This window comes from Salvelinus fontinalis, chromosome 23, assembly GCF_029448725.1.
Source record: "Salvelinus fontinalis isolate EN_2023a chromosome 23, ASM2944872v1, whole genome shotgun sequence".
NCBI classification, from domain to species: Eukaryota; Metazoa; Chordata; class Actinopteri; order Salmoniformes; family Salmonidae; genus Salvelinus; species Salvelinus fontinalis.
Genome location: NC_074687.1, coordinates 15544707 through 15566745, shown reverse-complemented (window position 1 = coordinate 15566745; position 22039 = coordinate 15544707). Strand labels below are relative to the sequence as shown.

General features: G+C 46.0%; 1 protein-coding gene across 8 annotated transcripts in view; it reads left to right on the top strand.

Moving 5' to 3' along the window:
• Window positions 1–22039, top strand: part of LOC129820897 (mitogen-activated protein kinase kinase kinase kinase 4-like) — a 94923-nt gene that overhangs the window by 56105 nt on the left and 16779 nt on the right. The window contains exons 4-22 of one of the 8 annotated variants that reach the window (XM_055877991.1): window positions 345–470; window positions 1941–2051; window positions 2138–2228; window positions 2397–2527; window positions 2890–2944; window positions 3186–3264; window positions 3433–3608; window positions 3701–3773; window positions 3893–4103; window positions 5277–5438; window positions 5539–5625; window positions 13127–13282; window positions 14771–15019; window positions 16751–16857; window positions 18781–18929; window positions 19208–19305; window positions 20217–20395; window positions 20549–20666; window positions 21237–21533. In XM_055877991.1, the coding sequence (XP_055733966.1) occupies window positions 345–470; window positions 1941–2051; window positions 2138–2228; window positions 2397–2527; window positions 2890–2944; window positions 3186–3264; window positions 3433–3608; window positions 3701–3773; window positions 3893–4103; window positions 5277–5438; window positions 5539–5625; window positions 13127–13282; window positions 14771–15019; window positions 16751–16857; window positions 18781–18929; window positions 19208–19305; window positions 20217–20395; window positions 20549–20666; window positions 21237–21533 (2655 nt within the window). Of the gene's footprint in view, window positions 1–344; window positions 471–1940; window positions 2052–2137; window positions 2229–2396; window positions 2528–2889; window positions 2945–3185; window positions 3265–3432; window positions 3609–3700; window positions 3774–3892; window positions 4104–5276; window positions 5439–5538; window positions 5641–13126; window positions 13283–14770; window positions 15020–16750; window positions 16858–18780; window positions 18930–19207; window positions 19306–20216; window positions 20396–20548; window positions 20667–21236; window positions 21534–22039 lie in introns of those variants that run through there. The other 7 variants (XM_055877990.1, XM_055877992.1, XM_055877993.1 and 4 more) reach the window with 7 other exon arrangements.

The window sequence follows — 22039 nt, the reverse complement described above, 5'->3', positions numbered from 1 at the left end:
TGCCATGAGGGGTAAACAACCTATGGAGTGTCAGTTCATAGACCATCATACACAAAACAAAGAGCTCATTAGGGTGTGTGTGGTTGGTTGTTTGTCACCGGGGGCTCTCAGATGAGACTGTTATCAGTTCACATTTCTCTAGGACGTGTTCCCTGGCCAGGACAAATAGAACAATGAATATTTGTTTTGTTTGTTATGATTCGCTCCATTACTTCATAAAATTACTCCCCCCCCCCTCCCTCAATTCTCCAGGGCAATGGGAATTTATTAGCTCTATTAATGTTCTTTCTCGCTCTCTCTATCTCTCTTTTTCTCTCTCACTCTGTGTGTGTGTGTGTGTCTAGGATGAAGAAGAGGAGATTAAACTTGAGATTAATATGCTGAAGAAGTACTCCCACCACAGAAACATAGCCACCTATTACGGAGCCTTCATCAAGAAGAGCCCACCAGGACATGACGACCAGCTATGGGTGAGTGTGTGTTTACCTAGTCTATCCCTCAGTCCCAAATACCTTTACCTAAAACTCAAGCCTAAACTACTTGGACATCTCCAGCATAAGGCCTTCATAACGGTGTCATAGAATGACATTGCTAGTTTGGTTCAATAGGAGGTACCATCCTCACTCTACCTACCTCGCCATCCATAGTCCTTGTCATGTGTTGCTGCCTTGATATGTTGTTGTCTTAGGTCTCTCTGTATGTAGTGTTGCGGTGTCTCTCTTGTCGTGACGTGTGTTTTGTCCTATATATATTTTTTTAGCCCCCGTCCCCACAGGAGGCCTTTTGGTAGGCCGTCATTGTAAATAAGAATTTGTTCTTAACTGACTTGCCAAGTTAAATCAAGGTTCAATTTAAAAAATGAACAGTCCTCCCTAAAGGCTGGGTGGTTTGAACTCCCCCTTCCTCTCCTCCTTTCTCTGTGGATCAACAATAGCCCTCCCTCCCTCCCAGGTCAGTCCCTGTGTGTTTGCCTGCTAGTGTTACCTTTAATGGCCCCTTTCAGACTCTGGGGCTTTATATCTCTCAGAGATAGAGGTGCTGCTGAGAACGAGCGACCAGCAAGATAAGGGAAGGAGGAGGGATGGAGCGAGAGAGAGGGATTTAACTATAGGTTTCTCCAGGCCAGAGTTACTCCCAGTATATTGCCATCCATCTCTGCTTTACTTAGAAAGAGAGGGAGGGAAAGGGAGTGAGGGGTTCTCTCGCTAGACTCAAGTACCATGCAGTGGTGTAAATGACTTGAGTAAAAATAATTAAGTTGTTTTATTTGTAAAAACATTTTTTTACTTTACTATTTATATTTTTGACAATTTTTACTTCACTACATTCTTTAAAAAAATGATGTACTTTTCCTTCATACATTTTCCCTGACACCCAAAAGTACTCATTACATTTTGAATGCTTATCAGGACAGGAAAATTGTCCAATTCACACACTTATCAAGAGAACATCCCTTGTCATCCCTACTGCCTCTGATCTGACAGACTCACTTTGTTTGTAAATGATGTTTGAGTGATGGAGTGTGCCCCTGGTTATCTGTTAGTAAAAAAAACAAGAAAATGGTGCCGTCTGGTTTGCTTAATATAAGGAATTGTAAAATATTCATACTTTTACTTTTGATACTTAAGTATATTTTAGCAATTACATTTACTTTTTATACTTAAGTATATTTAATACCAAATACTTTTAGACTTTTACTCAAGTAGTATTTTACTGGGTGACTTTCACTTTTACTTGAGTCATTTTCTATTAAGGTATCTTTACTTTTACTCAAGTATGACAATTGGGTACTTTTTCCACCACTGGTACCACGTCTATTGTTTTCACCTTTTACATCTCCACTGTTATGGCTGCATTGTGTGTGTGTGTGTGTGTGTGTGTGTGCGCGCGACACGCAAATGTGTACATGACTAATTGGCTCTCTCTCTCTGGGTCTCTAGCTGGTGATGGAGTTCTGTGGTGCAGGCTCCATCACAGACCTGGTGAAGAACACCAAGGGCAACACACTGAAGGAGGACTGGATCGCCTACATCTCCCGTGAGATCCTCAGGGTGAGTCTACTTTTACTTCCTACACGTTCCCCCTGCTGCTGCATGCTGGTATCTGTGGTCTCATGATGGTCTGTGTTTCTCCTCAGGGGTTGGCTCACCTGCATGCCCACCATGTGATCCACCGTGACATCAAGGGCCAGAACGTGCTGCTGACTGAGAACGCTGAGGTCAAACTTGGTAAGTTCACTGGTTTCAACCGGTTTGAGATGATTTGATACAAGAGGCTAGAATAGTTTAAACTGGTTGAAATTACTCTAATTCAAACTGAGGCTGGTTTGAAACATAATACAATGGACTAAACTAGTTTGAACTGGTTCTGACTGGTCTTCTCCCCCCCTCCTCCAGTGGACTTTGGTGTGAGCGCCCAGCTGGACCGGACAGTGGGCCGGAGGAACACCTTCATCGGGACACCCTATTGGATGGCGCCCGAGGTCATTGCCTGCGACGAGAACCCAGACGCCACCTACGACTACAGGGTAAGATGCACTCAATAACACCGTGCCACTATTTGCTAATGGCTGTCAATGTCTTGTTGTATGTAAAGTTAGTTGATTGATAGCTGCTTGCGTTTGTGCCATTGTATGTGGCTGTGTAGGCTGATGGGACAGTACAGACAGTACAGTAGCAGGTTGGGGTAGATGTTGTCATGACCAGAGAGGGTGGTAATTACCACCCTATATAGATGCATGCACATATAGATTCATATACACACACACACACACACACACACACACACACACACACACACACACACACACACACACACACACACACACACACACACACACACACAATGGTAGCTGTGTCCATGTCTCTCATAGTGTATTTTCTCCTGCAGAGTGACTTGTGGTCCACTGGAATCACAGCTATAGAGATGGCTGAGGGAGCTCCTCGTAAGTACAGCCACTCTATTACCACCCATAGGGCGGCGCACAATTGGTCCAGTGTCGTCCAGGTTAGGGGAGGGTTTGGCCGGGGTAGGCAGTCATTGAAAATAAGAATTTGTTCTTAACTGGCTTGCCTAGTTAAATAAAACATCTCCCAAAAAATTATTATTGGACTTCAACAGTACTATTTTTTCCAGCGAGCTAACCTGGTTGAAATGATCGGTGTTTGTGTTGTCTTGTCTTCCAGCGCTGTGCGATATGCATCCAATGAGAGCGCTCTTCCTCATCCCCAGAAACCCTCCTCCTCGACTCAAATCAAAGAAATGGTATGTAACTAATCTATGCCCTTATGATTTCAGACATTTAAACCACCTTTTTACAATCCCACTGTGAAAAATGATACTGGTGAAACTCTTTCATAGCTCAGCTGACATCACCTGGTAGATACAGCATAGGCTCATAAAAGTAACAAATGGCTCCTCTCCGCTCCTCAGGTCTAAGAAGTTTTGCAGCTTCATCGAGGGCTCCCTGGTGAAGAACTATACCCAGCGCCCACCCACCGACCAGCTGCTGAAACACCCCTTCATCAGGGACCAGCCCAACGAGAGGCAGGTCCGCATCCAGCTCAAAGACCACATCGACCGCACCAAGAAGAAGAGGGGGGAGAAGGGTGAGTCTTAGACATACTAATACACACTTGTCTTCTCTAAGACATCTCTAGAAGACATCTGAAACATTCTCACCCTTTCCTCTCTTCTCTAGATGATACAGAGTATGAGTACAGTGGGAGTGAAGAAGAAGAGGAGGAAGCTCAGGAGCAGGAGGGGGAGCCCAGGTAACTAACTCACATGGATCAATCCCAAAAAATAGCCAACATACTAATAGCAAATGCGTTAGCTAACATGTCTTTTCGGTCCATAGCGCTCTATATTAACGTATGTCTTTGTCCTGTAGCTCTATAGTGAACCAGCCAGGGGAATCAACCCTGCGTAGGGACTTCATCCGTCTGCAGCAGGAGAACAAGGAGCGCTCGGAGGCCCTGCGCAGACAGCAGCTCTTGCAGGAGCAGCAGCTCCGGGAGCAGGAGGAGTACAAGCGCCAACTACTGGCAGAGAGGCAGAAACGCATCGAGCAGCAGAAAGAGCAAAGGAGGAGGTTGGAGGAGGTATGAGAGAGAGCGAGTGTGTCTGTGTGTGTCTAAGTTTGTGTATGTGTGTGTTCTTCCACCCTGTTTAATTGTGTGTGTGTGTGTTTGTTCCTCCAGGCTGCACCCATAAATTGTGTATGTATGCATAACATGTTTGTGACCGTGCTAGAACAGTCAACACACTCCCCATAGACGTTTCTCTCCTCTGTTGTGTTTTCAGTAGTGATTAGTGTGTTTGTGTACAGCCTCTGGGTTGTGTTCCCTAATTGGCCTTTATCTCTTCCAGAGGAAGACCAGAGAGCTCTGTCTCTATCTTCGCCTCTCTGGGAGACCTGGGCCAGAGAGACTCTTCTTCCTCAGTCATTAGTTACTAGAACATGCTAGAGGGAGAAAGCTTCTGTTTGTCTGTTGTTTTAGTCTGCAGAAATCAGCACAGCCAATTCTCTGACCTATGCCCTATATGCAATAGTCCCCATGATATTACCATGTCTAATGTCTCAGCTTGGAACCTCTTTAAAAGACACACACCCTGTAAAATGGAGTCAGAAAATATATCCTTCCATGTGTGATTTTGACCTACTGTACATTTTTCCATACAGTTTCACATACAACTTGACAGCCTCAAGCTTTCTTATGATTAATGAGCAAATGCATTTATGAATCATATTATACTGTAGGTTCAGGGAATCCTTTTGGGCTAGTTGACCAAGGGGCATGAGAATGTGTGCTCCTGTTTTAGATATCCCCATCTGCCAGTTGAAAGGTTAAAAATGGAGACATGCTACTTCATGATGCAGCCAGGGACCACCATAGTGTACTTAATAAAACTAGAGACCACACACACAGTGTCCTGCAGGTCTTACTCTACTGGTGTAGAGCTACTTACTGTACTTATAGAGATGATTTAATAAATCAATGCTAATGAGCCAATTTTTAAGAGACTGCCAGCCATACTGTAATTTGATATGGTGATGATAAGCCTACAGGTAAAAGTTGACACCTCCATAGTGTAGTTAACCAACTCTGAACCCTGGAAAGCAGGACGAGCACAATAAGAAATGGCTAGCTTATCTCATAATGGCCAGATATGGTGACCATAAACAAGACAGCTAACTAGCTCAGTGTGTTAACTGATAGTGATGTCAGTGCTCCTGATACCTGCTCTCTGTTGCCCTCTGTGGCTGTCCATAGCAACAGCGTCGCGAGCGGGAGATGAGGAGGCAGCAGGAGCGTGAGCAGCGGCGCCGCGAGCAGGATGACAAGAGGCGTATGGAGGAGGTTGAACGCCGGCGTAAAGAGGAGGAGGAGCGCAGGAGGGCAGAGGAGGAGAAGAGGAGGGCTGACCGCGAGCAGGTAGGAGAACTCTCCATTGACAACACTCTCCTTCATAGTACTTGTAGTCTTCCCTGACACTTGATGACCTGTGTGTCTGTGTGTGTGTTTTTATTGTCAGGAGTACATCCGTCGCCAGTTGGAGGAGGAGCAGAGGCACCTGGAGATCCTGCAGCAGCAGCTGCTCCACGAACAGGCCATGCTACTGGTGAGACCAAACTCTGTAAGCCTATCTATCTACTTCTATCCATCTAGATATCTCCCATTATCCATCTGTTCTTCTAGCCTTCTAAGTCATTGGATTGTAATTTATGGGTTTCGCTCCGTAGTAGCGTGTTGGAGAATGGCTAGCAAGTTTTAGATTTATTGAAGTCACACTACTCTAACTGTCTCAAGAAAATCTGGTTCGAGTATGTCACAGTATGGCAGATCTGAAGGGAGCTAACTATTGAGCTTGGAGGTTATGAATTCTCTGGGCCAAGTTGTGGAAGTCAGTGTTTATTACAGTTCTTAAGTGATGTCACCAGGATGTGTCCTATCTACAGGAAGAGAGGGGTTTCATTGTTTCTTTCCCAATGTTCCTAATTCTGCTGAGACGGTGTGTTAGCGGATCTGCGTGGCAACGTGTTTATGTTGTGTATGTTGTTGAAGGCCTATGTTCCTCCAGGGGTTTGAGAAGAGGACATTAGATCATGTGAGGATATGATCACTCACCTCCTTCCACACCATCACTTAGTTCACACCAACATTGTGTGTCATTGATTCTGTTACACGGTCTTACTGTCCCCCACCATGTCTTCTTACTCATCATCAACTTTTAGCTCAGTCATTTTTCCTTTACACTTTAAACCAATATTTGGGCTACACTGGAATAGTCGATATTCTCAAAGCATTCAAACACTTAGAATAATTGGGTCCCGGTGAAAATACAAACCCATTAATCAGTTTCCTGGTTACATGGATACAGCTTCCACCATTAAGACACCACCCTTCATTCTACAGAACTCCTTCAATTAGAACAGCACACGCCATGGAAAGTTTAGATGATGCACCACCACACCTCCCTGCACTCAGGAGCACAAGTGGAAGGAGCTGGAGGAGCAGCGTAAGGCCCAGAAGCTCCAACAGCAGGATCAGTCCTACCTACTGCTTCTCCAACAGCAGGATCAGTCCTACCTACTGCTTCTCCAACAGCAGGATCAGTCCTACCTACTGCTTCTCCAACAGCAGGATCAGTCCTACCTACTGCTTCTCCAACAGCAGGATCAGTCCTACCTACTGCTTCTCCAACAGCAGGATCAGTCCTACCTACTGCTTCTCCAACAGCAGGATCAGTCCTACCTACTGCTTCTCCAACAGCAGGATCAGTTCTACCTACTGCTTCTCCAACAGCAGGATCAGTCCTACCTACTGCTTCTCCAACAGCAGGATCAGTCCTACCTACTGCTTCTCCAACAGCAGCCCAAACCCCTGCCGCCAGCCACCAACAGGCCTCAGTCCCCACAGCAACTGTTGATTCAAGAGAGGACCAAGTCCCCACAGCAACTGACTTCTGACCCCAAAGGCCCCGCCACAATCGGAGAGGTGAAACCCAGCTCCGTTGCCATGACACTGCTGCTGAATGCTACCATTGCTTGTGCTGCTGCTGTCATAAACAGCTTTAAGAATACTATCTACTGTAGGGGGTGCACCTCTGTGGGGCATGTGGCTTGATTGCTGGTGTGAGGGACTTTCACTTTATTGGTCATATTAATATTCTTGCTCAGGATGAGACAACGCTCAACAGTTTCCTGTGTATATCAAGAATGTTCTACCACCCAAAGGACATCCAGCCAACTCGACACAACTATTGGAAGCATTGGACTCAACATGGGCCAGCATCGCTGTGAAACGCTTTCCACACCTTGTAGAGTCAATGCCCTGACGAATTGAGGCTGTTCTGAGGGTAAAAATTTGGGTGGGGGGGTGGTTGTAAGCAACTCAATATTAGGAAGGTATTCTTAATGTTTTGTACACTCAGTGTAGAAACTACAGATACAGCCCTGTCTAAACTACCGACCCATATCCTTTCTACATTCAAATGGCAGTCTATTAGCATTTCACCATTCCCCAATCTGTCCAATCAAATATTCAGTGAAGAGTACAGTTTGGGATTTACATTAGCAGACGCTCTTAGTGAGTTACAGTTAGTGTATTCATCTTAAGATGGATATGTGGGACAACCACATCGCACACATCACATCACAATCACTTTATTGAGGAAAAATACATACTCTATCAGCTAACATGCTGACAAGACTGGACACGTCGCGTGCGCGAGCGTCGCAAAAATAAATGTAGAAATCCATGTTATTCAATTATTGCACCCACACTGCTTGCGCACGCCAACGAGCGTCTGCGACACCAAGGGCTAAAATAGATGTCGTTCCTATTTCTGACGCAGATCGCGCTGCAAGTCCTGCCTCTCCCATCTCCTCATTGGTTTATAGAAGCAGGTACCCATGTGCCATCTTCTCATTGGTTATACCCATGTGGGTGATAGAAAGACGAACTGTTTTGCCGGTAGTCGTGGTAATACAATGAAGGTTTAGATGCGATCACCATATAACTTAAACAATGAAAAAGCCTGGAAGGAGGAGAGATGACTAGAAACGATTCGGTTGGCCATGTTATGTGTGGATTAATTGTCGGAGTAGAGATCCTTGTGCATTTCAGGTAAAATAACAACTCAATGTTTATATCCCAGGACAAATTAGCTAGAAACAGCAAGCTAGCTAAATAGGACAAATTAACGTTAGACAGCAAGTGCAAGCTAACTAGCTAAATTACCATACATGTTTAATGCTTTTCGACCTGTACCCAAATGAATGTCATTGGTTTAGAGTTTGTTTTGATATTTTAACCTGCGTGTCGTGATCGCGTTTGGTGTGGGGGGGCAAAATACATTTATGCACGATAGCGCACGATGGCACACGCACGCAGCCGGTTTGGGCAAGGTGTAAGTCAGCGCTAGTAAGGGGGGGGGGGGGGGGGGGGGGGGGGGGGGGTGTTTGATGGCACAAGTGGGGAGCCCAGCCGACAGCGAGTTGCAGTAGTCCAGACGGAAGATGAGGAGTGCCTGGTTAAGGACCTGTGCCGCTTCCTGTGTGAGGTAGGGTCATACTCTACGGATGTTCAAGAACATGAACCAGCAGGAGCGAGTCACTGCTTTGATGTTTGCAGAGGACGACAGGCTGTTGTCCAGGGTCACGCCAAGGTTCTTTGCACTCTGGGAGGGGGACACTGTGGAGTTGTCAACTGTGATGGAGAGGACTTGGAGTGTGGAAGCTTTCCCCGGGAGGAAGAGCAGCTTCATCTTGTTGCGCTTGAGGTGGTGGGCCGACATCCAAGCTGAGATATCTGCCAGGCACGCAGATATGCGTGCCGCCACCTGGGTGTCAGAAGAGGGAAGGAGAAAAGAAGTTGAGTGTCATCTGTATAGCAATGATAAGAGAGACCATGTGAGGATATGATGGAGCCAAGTGACTTAGTGTATAGAGAAAAGAGGAGAGGACCTAGAACCGAGCCTTGGGGGACACCAGTTGTGAGACTACGTGGCGCAGACACAGATCCTCTCGATGTCACTTGGTAGGAGCGGCGTGCCAGGTAGGATGCAATCCAAGAGTGTGCAGAGCCTGAGACCTCCCAGCCCTGAGTGGGTGGAGAGGAGAAACTGATGGTTCACCTTGTTGAAGGCAGCAGATAGATCCATAAGCATGAGAACAGAGGAGAGAGAGTCAGCTTTGGCAGTGCAGAGAGCCTCCGTGACACAGAGAAGAGCCGTTTCTATTGAGTCAGCCGCCTTGAAGCCTGACTGGTTAGGGTCAAGAAAATCATTCTGAGAGAGAGTGCGAGATTTGGCAAGAGACAGCACGCTCAAGTGTGTTGAAAATAAAGGGATACCAGTCTGTAGTTTGACGTCAGAAGGGTTGAGTGTTGGTTTCTTGAGGGGAGTGACTCTGGCCATTTTGAAGTCAGAGGGGATGCAGCCAGTGGTCAGGGATGAGTTTGAGGAATGGGAGAAGGTCTCCAGAGATGGTCTGGAGAAGGGAGGATGGGATGGGGTCGAGCGGGAAGCTTGTCGGACTGCCGGACCTCACTAGTTGCAGGATTTCATCTGAAGAGAGAGGGGAGAAAGAGGTCAAGGTGAAGGGTACTTCTGTGTGAGTGGGACCATTGGACACAATAGGCTGAGTGAATGAGGAGCGGATGTCGTCAACCTTCTTTTCAAAGAGGTTGACAAAGTCATTGGCACAGAGGGAGAGGGAAGGTGTGGAGAATTGAGGGTTTAAAACGGGTAAAATAGTTTCCTAGGGTTAGAAGCAGAAGCTTTACATTTAGAGTTATAGAAAGTGGCTTTAGCAGCAGATACAGAGGAAGAGAAGGTATAGAGGGAGTGAAAGGATGATAGGTCCTCCGGAAGTTTTGTTTCCCTCCATTTAAGCTCAGTGAGTCACTCAGCCACGGAGCAGGAGGGAAGGGCCGAGCCAGCTGGGAGGAAAGGAAACAGTGTGAGTCATAGGATGCATAATGGGAGGAGAGGAGGGTTGAACAGGCAGAATCAGGAGACAGGAGGAGAGAAGGATTTAGCAAAAGGGAGAGAGGACAGAAGAGGAGAGAGTAGTGAGAGAGAGAGCAAAGATTGTGATAGCGCATGACCATCTGGGTAGGGTTGGAGTAGAGGGAGAAACAAAGTAGTGATCAGAGAGACCTGGAGGTTGGTTGCAGTAAAACTAGTAGGCGTACAGCCTCTAGTCGTGCGAGGGGACTGGGAAATGGTGGGAGGGGACTGGGAAATGGTCCGTTCAAAAGAGGCAAGGAGGGGAAAGGAAGTTGGAAAGAAATTAGGCAGCGATAGATGACAACAATGTTAAGCTTGAAATGGACAAGTGACAGTGACAGCATGGAATATAAATGAGGGTGAGTGAGGGAGAAAAGAGAATCCCCACTTAGGAGAAAATAGTAGCCCTGTGCCACCTCCACGACGACCAGATGCTCTTGGACTATGAGAGAAAACATAGTCATATGAAGAGAGAGTAGCTGGAGTAACAGTGTTCTCTGGTGTGATCCATTTCTCCGTCAGAGCCAAAAAGTCAAGGGACTGAATGGCAGCATAGTTCCAAACGCTGCCAGTGACCAGGAATTCCACATGGGTTTTGTGCCCATGGTACACTAAATTAGAAGGGTTGCAGCCAAGGGGTGGGGAGTGTCTGTAAAGCCTACAGGGAGAAGAGCAAACAGGTATAGAAAACAAGTACATAGTTGCCAAAGATACAAAAGACTATGCAGAACAACTCGGCAGAACCATCTTTGTTTTTTCGGCAATGCTCTTAATTTTGCAACGAGCCGTCGCTGATAGCTCCCGCTGAAAAAACGGGAGCCTGAAGTACTAACACTAGTTGCTGATTTCCTTGTAGAGGTAAAGAGCACACCTCCCGGTACCTATTGCCGGTACCAAATTGGATGCAGTCTATCACAGTGCCATCCGTTTTGTCACCAAAGCCCCATATACTACCCATCACTGCGACCTGTACGCTCTCGTTGGCTGGCCCTCGCTTCATACTCGTCGCCAAACCCACTGGCTCCAGGTCATCTACAAGTCTCTGCTAGGTAAAGCCCCGCCTTATCTCAGCTCACTGGTCACCATAGCAGCACCCACTCGTTGCACGTGCTCCAGCAGGTATATCTCACTGGTCACCCCCAAAGCCAATTCCTACTTTGGCCACCTTTCCTTCCAGTTCTCTGCTGCCAATGACTGGAATGAACTGCAAAAATCACTGAATCTGAAGACTCATCTCCCTCACTAGCTTTAAGCACCAGCTGTCAGAGCAGCTCACAGATCACTGCACCTGTACATAGCCCATCTGTAAACAGCCCATCCAACTACCTCATCCCCATACTGTATTTATTTATTTATCTTGCTCCTTTGCACCCCAGTGTCTCTACTTGCACATTCATCTTCTGCACATCTACCATTCCAGTGTTTAATTGCTATATTGTAATTACTTCGCCACCATGGCCTATTTATTGCCTTAACTCCCGTATCTTACCTCAATTTGCACTCACTGTATATAGACTTTTTTTTCTTCTTTTTTTTGACCGTATTATTGACTGTATATTTTGTTTATTCCATGTGTAACTCTATGTTGTTGTATGTGTCGAACTGCTATGCTTTATCTTGGCCAGGTCGCAGTTGCAAATGAGAACTTGTTCTCAACTAGCCTACCTGGTTAAATAAAGGTGAAATATATATATATATTTTATATATATATATATATATATATATATATACTTTTTTTGATAATTGCCTAGGAGAGGAGAAACCACTCCCCCTCCAATACAGCCACTGATTACAACGGCAACAGTCGCAAATTGCCCTGCTACTTAATCCTGGTTAATGTGTCAACAATCATCTGCAAGTTAATATCAGTCAGCAGTTCCCACACCAAGTAGGCTACTGTGAAGACAGGCAGCACTTAAAGTAGATGGACCTAGATAGCAAAAAGACGGTACTAGACAACAACCGATTTAAGACAAAAATGATACTTATCACTCATGGAGATATCAGGAGTCGTCTGGCTATAGAATGAAGCACAGCTGATAAATGGAGACAGACGCCTGTTGTCAGATAGAGATGCAGCATCTTGGACATTTTTTAACTGCCCACTTCTTTATATTTAGATCCTCTTCAAACTAAATGATTATGAACATAAAACTTGAAGCTGTGCTTTGTCAGTCAACGCCTGCTTTGCAACTACTAAAACCTTTTATGATGTTTTAGGTTTTGAATCAATTACCAGAAAGATCTCATCGTCTCTATTCATCATTCAATTAAACCTATGTAGATAGATCATTTGGGGGGGGGGAAACATACTGTATATGAAATGTGTAGGGTTCTGTCCACTTTCAGTCCACATCCATCTGTACTTATTTCGCTTCCTCACACTTCTTAACATTTTACACACATAATGCCATTATTTAGTCATCATTCCCCACCGCCCCAGAGGTTTGTAAGACAATGTCGTTAACATGATTGCCACGTTTTCCTAACAGACATGAAGATTACATAAGTATTATTTCCAGTCATTGAAGCCCTTTCGAGGGTATAGTAACATGGACCACTCTGTTCCGGGAGGGGGGGTCACCTCAGCAGTTCTAATAAATGCTGCTGTTGTCGCTATCCTAGAGCTAATGACCCAGTCTGATGTAGAGGCGGCTCATTTGGCATTGCTCTGCTGTGTATCCCTGGTTCTACCCTCTACTGCCTGACCTGCTGCTTACATTATCACCTGCAGGGAAAGAGTCAGGAGGACAGGGGTCTAGAGTCTGGATTTTGTCTGCTGAATGGTTGAAACTAACCTGTCTCTCCTATCCTCAGGTGCAATACTAAACAGGTCTTGTTTTATTGACTGTCTTCTGCCAGCAGGCCTCCTTTGATGCACTAATACATGATGAACAAGCCTCCCCTGTTGTTCTTCGTGTCATAATATCTCTCTCTAGTTGTCATGTTGTGGTAATGCTTTCTAGTCCCTGCTAGTGTGCCTGTTCTTCATGGGGGTCCTAACTGATCTTACTACTGACCCTCCCACTGTTGCTGTGGCTCCATCCTCTTTGGTCTGGTGACGGTAAATGACTGTCCCTCTCTCTGTCCTTGCTGTCTGTCCCTCCAGGCCGATGAGAGGTACCGTAAGAACATCCAAGGATCTCCTCAGGCTGTCCAGGTTAAGGTCCAGCCCCCAGTTCCTCCCCGCGCCGCTGAGACCGTCGCTAATGGAAACGCCCTCGTGGCCGCCCCGCCCGCCATGCACAGACCCATGGAAGCCCAGGTAACCAAGACGGCAACCAAGATGGCCTACCGGCAGTAGCTTATTCCTCCTTTAGCTACACTGTCCTTTTCCGTAATTATTTTTTCCAATCCCTAATTCTTTCCAGGTAGTTCTAACAGGGCGGTCTCTCTCCCTCTCTCTCACTCTCTCTCCGGGTTGTGTATCAGTAGTGGTGTCTAACTAGCTACATTAGATGACTGTTTTTGTGTTCACTATCTTTCTCTTCTCCCCCTCCCTCTGTTCTAGCCTCCGTTCTAGGTGAATTATTTCACTGTGCGGAGAAATGTGGGCGTTGTTCTCTGTCCCTTAATGATGACATAGTTGAACTTCCTGGTTCCTTAATGGGTTCCTCCAATGTCTTTGATGCTTCCCTGGGTGACAGCCTATCCTCCACCACTGTGTTAGTATGAAGTCCAGGCTGCTTGCTTCTGATCTGGCCACTGTTCAATACCAGCTTCACCCACTCACTCTACCTCTGACTGCCTTCTGTATTATGTGAGTGTGTGTGTGTGTATGTGAGTGTATGCATTGCCAGGTTGGTTGAGATGGTGAATTATTTATAAAAGTATAGCTGTTACATTGGGACTGTGTGCTAAACAACACAAACACATCCAGAATTCATCTTTCTGTTTTCACAGTGACTCAGTATATTTCTCATCTCATCTGCTCAGGGAGAAAGACTCAACCAGCTCAGCCTGATTACAGTCATTGTTACAGTTCACCATTCAGGGCAACATTCTTTTTTTGGATAATGTCATGGTGATTAGATGAAACATTGTTGAATTTGGTGGCGATGATGATGATGTAATTGATTGCTACATTTTTTAACAGAGCCATTTAAATGCATTAGTCATTTCACTCGTTAGTGACACGTCATTAGAGACCGATATGAAGCGTGATGACATGGGCTCGTTACAAAAGACTCATTTGTTGAGGGATACGTCTCTTTCTATGGGGCTTCATGTCTGAGGGCTTCTCAGTGCATATTTGAAAGTAATAGGACATGGAATAAATTCAGCTATAAACCTAGTATTGATATGTTCCTATTGGATGATACTCTTCTCAGTTACTTTTCACCAAAAAAGTCTCCTTGAATATGTGCATGCCATATGTGAGTGTGTGTGTGATTGTGTCTGTCCATGCATGATGCTAGCTCATCTGTGAATAGCTTGTTTATGTGATCCATGCTCATTTTCACAACTGGTGATGAGACTGACGCATCATGAGCACCAAAACAGGTGGAGCTGTCATTGGCTGTCTGTGATGTGAACCAATCAAATCTGTCTTCCTAAGACTTCATATTGGTTGCATGACTGCTCCACCCATTTTTATGCTTCCTGAAGCTTCAGTATCCAATCACTGTCTGCTGCCTGTGTTTGTGGTCTTGTTCTCTAGTTGTGTCTCCCTCCTCCTCCCCCAAACCTCCCCATTCCTCCCAATGTGTCCTCCCCCTCTGATGAACCCCGTCTGTCTATCTGTCTCTGGAAGGTCCAGTGGTCCCACTTGGCCGCTCTAAAGAGCAGCATCGCCACTCCCCCTGTCGCCTCACGCTCTCATTCCTTCAGTGAGCCCATCGTTCCTGGCTTTGCACACCTCAACCTGCGCTCTCAGGAGCAACACCATCAACCTGCACCATCACCATCATCATCATCGCTCGCACGCACTGACCTGCAGCCCCACCCCCAGCCTAGGGCCACTCCCCTCGAGAAGGCCCCCACAGACGTCTCCCCTCCCAGGGTAAGAACAGGCCTATCCCCTGGCAAAGGCGAGTAGACTGTTAGTCATTTGATGACTTTACTAGGAAGTCTAAACTGTAGACAGGTAGTCACTAGATGGCCATGCTGGAGAGGACAATATTGGAGTGAATGAGCAGAGTGACGTTGTCTCAGTAATAGCTAAGATGGGGCGACCTCCTCCTAGAGCTCTGCTGCCCGACCCGAACCCGACGGGCCCCAACATTATACATCGGGTTAGAACCCGACGGGTTAGGGCAGGGTAAGGCTTATTTTTTTCTTCAGTAACTAGGGTACGGGTAGGGCTCGGGTATCACTAAATTGATCGCTAACATTTTGAAGCTGAGCCATTTGCTCATGCTCTGCTGCGCTGTACAGTCATATCTGACTAAGATAATAACATGGCGTCAGATGTGCTTCAACCTAGTCAAATATAAAACAGGAGAGATTATTTCACAGAAAATAATTGTTGCTTGAGTTTTGAGTGATGAAAGTAGCTAACAGCTAACTGCTCTCTGTCTCGTCATAGAGCAGAGCAGCCCAAGCGGAACCGTTGCTATGGATACTCAGACCCAGAGCCGCCATGAGAAAAGCACATGCAGAGCAAACAGAGTGCATGAGCGAGTGACGGACAGAGGAGCAGCTAATGGATTTACTAATAGAGGAAGTTATTTCTGATTTCGGGTTTTGGGCCGGGCCTTCAATTTGTCAGAATCATTCAGACCTTAACGTCGCGGGCATGGCTCGGGCTCTGACTTAGAGCTCTGCACAGGCTTGAATTTTACCACCTCCTCACCCTGGCCTGCTGAGAGGATTCAGAGAGAGCAGAACGTTATGAAAGGATTAGAGGTCCATTTTCTGTTCTCTATTCCCCCTCTATTGTCTCTCCTCGCAGAACCTTCTCTCGTTCAGCCTCCCAGACCTCAGAAGGAGACTGTTTTAGAAATAGCAGAGAAAGAAAGCTGCAGCAGCAATCACTTGAATGCTGAGTGCTTTTGCATCTCAGCATTTTAGAAATGCTCCCAAATGAATGGGACGCTGGAGGTTATCACAAATGAGGGGTAGGATTCCGTCTGTTCAAGGAAAATATTCATCCTGTTGAAATCCAGACGTTGGCCCCTTTTTTGCCCCCATCTGCACAAATTAGAGATGGAATTATTGTCCTCTCTTCACACAGGGCCTACCTATCAAACATCACTTCCTCTTCGTTGGTGAGGTATGAGTATGTCATTTCATGTCCTGCCCCCTCCACTTCCCAAGCGAGCCTCTGTTAGTGTCTCAAATCAATGTCAGTGTTAGTTAGTATTCTTCTGAATGGAGTGGCTGTTTGTTCTGCTCTGCTTTGGATACTGCGCCCTGTTCTTAGGCTATTTTCCCTCCTGTCCCCTGGAAACTACTACAGAGGAATGCTAACAAATCAATAATATAACCTGACAACTGTGTTTGTGTTAAGTCAGGGGTTGATAAGGGAAGAGTGTGGATATAATGCTGTCTTTTGCTGTGTATCAGACCTAACTCTTTCAGTGGGGTGACTTTACACAGTGTGGGTATGGGTGGAACATAATTTGGACATTGTAGTAACATTGTCGGGACCTTGTAAGGACGTCTTAACAGTGTGTCCAGCGTTTCTGCTCCTGGCACCCCTATGTCACGCTATCTCGTGCATACACGCACTCCGAGTGTGTGTGTGTGGCCGTAGAGTTTGTGTGAGAGCTGGCATCTGTCTGTATGGAAGGTTCCTGTGAGGACAACGTCCAGGTCTCCAGTACTGTCACGCAGGGACTCCCCTTTCCATGGCAATGCCACGCCTAGCAACCCGGTGAGCCAGAGGATAGCCAGCAGGTACCTTTTCATGTCCCTCTTTCTTTTTCTATCTGCCCTTTCTCTGTTTCTCTCCGTCCGTCTCTCTGTGTCTGTCTCCCCCTCTATTGTACTATTTCACCATCCCCCTCTCCTCTCCTCTCCTCTTGTCTTCGAGTGTTCAGTACTGTAATGTAAAACCTCTTCACTGTGTGTCTGCCTGTTCTCTGTGGAGTCCTGGTCTTCTCTGTGTGTGGATACTGTGTGGGAGGGTTTTATGTAACATTACTCACTGCTCTGCCCTGTGATACATATCCTTGTCTCCTATTTGTTTGTTACCTTTTCTCTCTTAGCAATTCTCTATAATGCTGAGCCTCATCTCCTGTGAGACTTTGTGTGCATGTCTGTGTCTATGAAAATGTATGTGTCTATATGTGTCTGTCTATTAAAATGTACCGTATCAGGCAAAAGTTTGGACACCTACAAGTTTTTTCTTTATTTTTACTATTTTCAACATTGTAGAATAATGGTGAAGACATCAAAACTATGAAATAACACATATGGAATCATGTAGTAACCAAACAAAGTGTTAAACAAATCAAAATAGAATTGAGATTTGAGATTCTTCAAAGTAGCCACCCCTTTGCCTTGATGACAGCTCTGCACACTCTTGACATTCTCTCAACCACCTTCATGAGGTAGTCACCTGGAATGCATTTCAATTAACAGGTGTGCTTTTGTTAATAGTTCATTTGTGGAATTTCTTTCCTTAATGCGTTTGAGCCAATCAGTTGTGTTGTGACAAGGTAGGGGTGGTATACAGAGAATAGACCTATTTGGTTAAAGCCATATTATCACCAAGTCCATATTATGGCAAGAACAGTTCAAATAAGCAAAGAGAAATGACAGTCCATCAATACTTTAAGACATGAAGGTCAGTAATTATGGAACATTTCAAAAACTTTGAAAGTTTCTTCAATGGCAGTCACAAAACCCATCAAGCTCTATGAGGAAACTGGCTCTCAAGAGGTCCACCACAGGAAAGGAAGACCCAGAGTTACCTCTACTGCAGAGGATAAATTCATTAGAGTTACCAGCCTCAGATTGCAGCCCAAATAAATACTTCAGAGAGTTCAAGTAACAGACACATCTCAACATCATCTGTTCAGAGGAGACTGTGTGAATCAGGCTTCATGGTTGAATTGCTGCAAAGAAACCACTACTAAAAGACACCAATAAGAAGAAGAGACTTGCTTCGGTCAAGAAACACGAACAATGTACATTAGACCGGTGGAAATCTGTCCTTTGGTCTGATTAGTCCAAATTAGAGATTTTTGGTTCCAACCGGCATGTCTTTTTGAGACACGGAGTAGGTGAACGGATGATCTCCGCATGTGTGGTTCCCACCGTGATGCATGGAGGAGGAGGTGTGATGGTGTGGGGGTGCTTTGCTGGTGACATTGTTGGTGATTTATTTGAATTCAAGGCATTCTGCAGTGATACGCCATCCAGTCTGGTTTGTGCTTAGCCGGACTATAATTTGTTTTTCAACAATGAGTTGGGATGAGTTGGACCGCAGAGTGAAGGAAAAGCAGCCAACAAGTGCTCAGCATTGGTGGGATCTCCTTCAAGACTGTTGTAAAAGCATTCCAGATGAAGCTGGTTGAGAGAATGCCAAGAGTGTGGAAAGCTGTCATCAAGGCAAAGGGTGGCTGCTTTCAAGAATATAAAATATAAAATATATTTTGATTAGTGTAACACTTTTTTGGTTACTACATGATTCCATATGTGCTATTTCATTGTTTTGATATCTTCACTATCATACTACAATGTAGAAAATAGTACAAATAACTTAAAACCCTTGAATGAGTAGGTGTGTCCAAACTTTTGACTGGTATTGTATATATTTTGCCTATATGTAAAGTATGTGTGTCTGTAATATAAAACCTCTGTCTCTCTCCACAGTGCTGCAGCGGAGCCGCATCTGCTGTGGGAACGGGTGGAGAAGCTGGTCCCCAGGCCAGGCAGTGGTAGTAGTGGTAGTACTGGCAGTTCCTCTGGCTCCAGTAACTCCAGCTCTCACAGCGGCTCAGGGGAGAGATTCAGAGCCCGCTGTGAGTCTTATGTTCCCTTGATACACACACGCACACACACATGTATAGTCTCATGAGGAGTTTCTTACATACACACTCTCAAGACACACACACATAACTATTGTATACAAAGTACTCAGTTATTGGTAATCAAATGATAATACATTTAGCACCACATTGCAGCATTGGATTACAGTATATGATTCATTAGAGTACATTAGCCATTGAATACACTACAAAAAAATTCTCCACATAGCTCTTTAGTTTACTGACCAGTATCCCCGCTGTCCCCCTCTCAGCTTCATCAAAGTCTGAGGGTTCTCCCCTTCAGCGCCCAGAGCATGCTGGGAAAACCCCAGAGGAGAGGAAGGAATTGGTCAGACCTAACCAACCGGTGGTGAGATCTTACCACCGTAAAACTATTGGACTAGCTGACTAGTGTACAAGCTAGTGTACTAACTAGTGTTGAATGAGACCAAGTGTTGTGAGAATTCAAAAAGCGGTGGAAATAACAGTTTTGAGTGGGAATGACGGTTTTACAATGATCTGACATAGTACTTTGTGTGTTTCGCCCTCTGCGCTGTGGATTACTGGTACTCATGTGAATTCTGTAGGGGAAGTGGTAAGCTAGAGTGAAATAGTGTGTGTTTGTACTGACAATCTCATTGGCTGAAGGGTTCTGTACTAATGACTTGCCTCTCTCCTGATTGGTGCTTTTTTACTCATGCTCCTTTTAACCTCTGTCTCCTCCCCTATACTTCTTATATTTATTTCTATTGGATCATTCAATCTCTCTCATACTTGCAGCCCCTTCCTTCCTTGTATGCTCTGGTCTGGTCTTGTCATCTAATGACTCACTAACCTCTTCCAGCCTTGTGGACAGATTGGAATTATGGCAGCAGTGTGTAATTACTCATGTGGCGGCAGGGTATCCCGAGCTGACAAGGTACAAATCTGTTGTTCTGCCCCTGAACAAGGCAGTTAACCCACTGTTCACTGTTCCTATCATTGAAAATAAGGATTTGTTCTTAACTGACTTGCCTGGTTAAATATATAAATCTCTTTTCTCATCTCCTGTTGGCTTTGCTACTCACCGGCCCACTCCTCATTGGCTGGCGCACCTGTGATTTCACTTCCTCCCCAAGCAGCTTCCTGCATCCTGTCTCCTGCATTTAACCCTGCAAATGACCCGGCAACAAATCCACAACCCGGAAAACGAGAGCTAAAAAGAGAGAGAGAGAGACTGAAAGAGAGGGGAAAGGAAACAGAATTTGACCTCTAACCTCTGACCCCCATCCTCCTTTCTAGGACCTGACGGCACTGGCCAAAGAGCTGCGTGCAGTGGAGGATGTTCCACGCCCCCACAAGGTGACGGACTACTCCTCATCCAGTGAAGAGTCGGGGACCACAGATGAGGATGATGATGAAGAGGTGGACCAGGAGGCAGGGGAGGAGTCTACCTCAGGACCAGAGGACTCTCGGGCTGTGTACGTAGAGGAGGACTTGTAACTGAACCCTATCCCTACTCACAATGACATCATATTGCAATGACATTTGAGCGTGTGATTGCGGTGAAGGGAAATGAATGTGATTAGAACAATCTCCTCCTGATTCTCTGTTTATGCCACCTCCACCTCCAGCTCTTCGAGGCTGAGCAACGGTGAGACGGAGTCGGTGAAGACTATGATCGTTCACGAGGAGGGCGAGAGTGACGCTAAAACCACACCCTGTAAAGATGGCACTCAGATCGTCAGACCGGTAAGGCCAACACCCAGGCCACACCGTCCACCTTTCTTATAACAACATATCAGTCACACACTGTAAACGTTTTTAGTTATTTTATTGTGATATTTCATTCACTCATTTGTCCCTTTATGGTTTATCCACTGTGTTTAATATTGTGTTGGACCTTGCTTTGTTATTTGTTCTTTCATTGTTTACTTTGTGTTGCTGGTGAAGCCAAGGGGTCAGGGTTAGAATGGAAAGGGCTTTGTTAACCTGAAGAAATGCACCGACTCCCAGTATTAACCACCGGTTCTCCCATTGGACGACAGCATAGTCCTGCAACAGATTGAACATCATAAAATGCCTCCAATAAAGTCATAGAAATAATTTAGAGTAAAATTACACGTTTGGTCTCTGTTATTGACAATTCTCCTTTCCTTAATCCCCAAATGAATGTGTCTGAAGTCTCTTACGGTAGTAGACTGTAGCTTCAGTAGCCTACTTCAGTAGACTAGTCTTCCCTTAACACAAGTAGCCAATAGAATCCCTCCTCCTCAGGGAAAGAAACTTAGACCCAAAGTGTGCCCCTGTTCTTACTTCCAGAGTGCAGGTGACAGCAAAAAGCGACCTGTCCCCAGCCCTGGTCAAGGCCCTGTCCTTGGCTTTGTCCCCAGCCCCGGGCTGATTCACCCTGCCCTCCAGGGCCACCCCGGTCTCCAAGGCCATCAGGAGAGAAATGGCTTTGCAGGCCGCATTCACCTCCTGCCTGACCTGATCCAGCAGAGCCAACACTCCCCCTCCTCCTCTGCCTCCTCCTCCCCCTCCTCCTCCAGCCTGACCAGCCCCACCATGTCAATGTCCCCCCAGAGCCCCCTGGACAAGCTCAGCATGCTACTGGAGGTATGTCCCTCTTAGCCTCCTTCTGGCCCATGGTCCCTGGTCCTCCCTCAGGCCTGGGTCTGTTAGGAACTGGTTGCATCTGGTAGTGCTCTCTCTCTCTCTGTCTCTGGCCACCTAGTGGTGTTGTCTCTCTCTCTCCCTCTCTTTCTCTCTGTCCACCTGGTAGTGCTCTCTCTCTCTCTCTATCTCTCTGTCTCTGGCCACCTAGTGGTGCTCTCTCCCTCTCTTTCTCTCTGGCCACCTAGTGGTGTTCTCTCTCTCTGTCTGGCCACCTAGTGGTGTTCTCTCTCTCTCTGGCCACCTGGTAGTGCTCTCTCTCTCTCTCTCGCCACCTAGTGGTGTTCTCTCTCTCTCTGTCTCTGGCCACCTGGTGGTGCTCTCTCTGTCTCTGGCCACCTAGTGGTGTTCTCTCTCGCTCTGTCCACCTGGTAATGCTCTCTCTCTCTCTCTGTCTCTGGCCACCTGGTGGTGTTGTCTCTCTCTCGCTCTCTCTCTCTCTCTGGCCA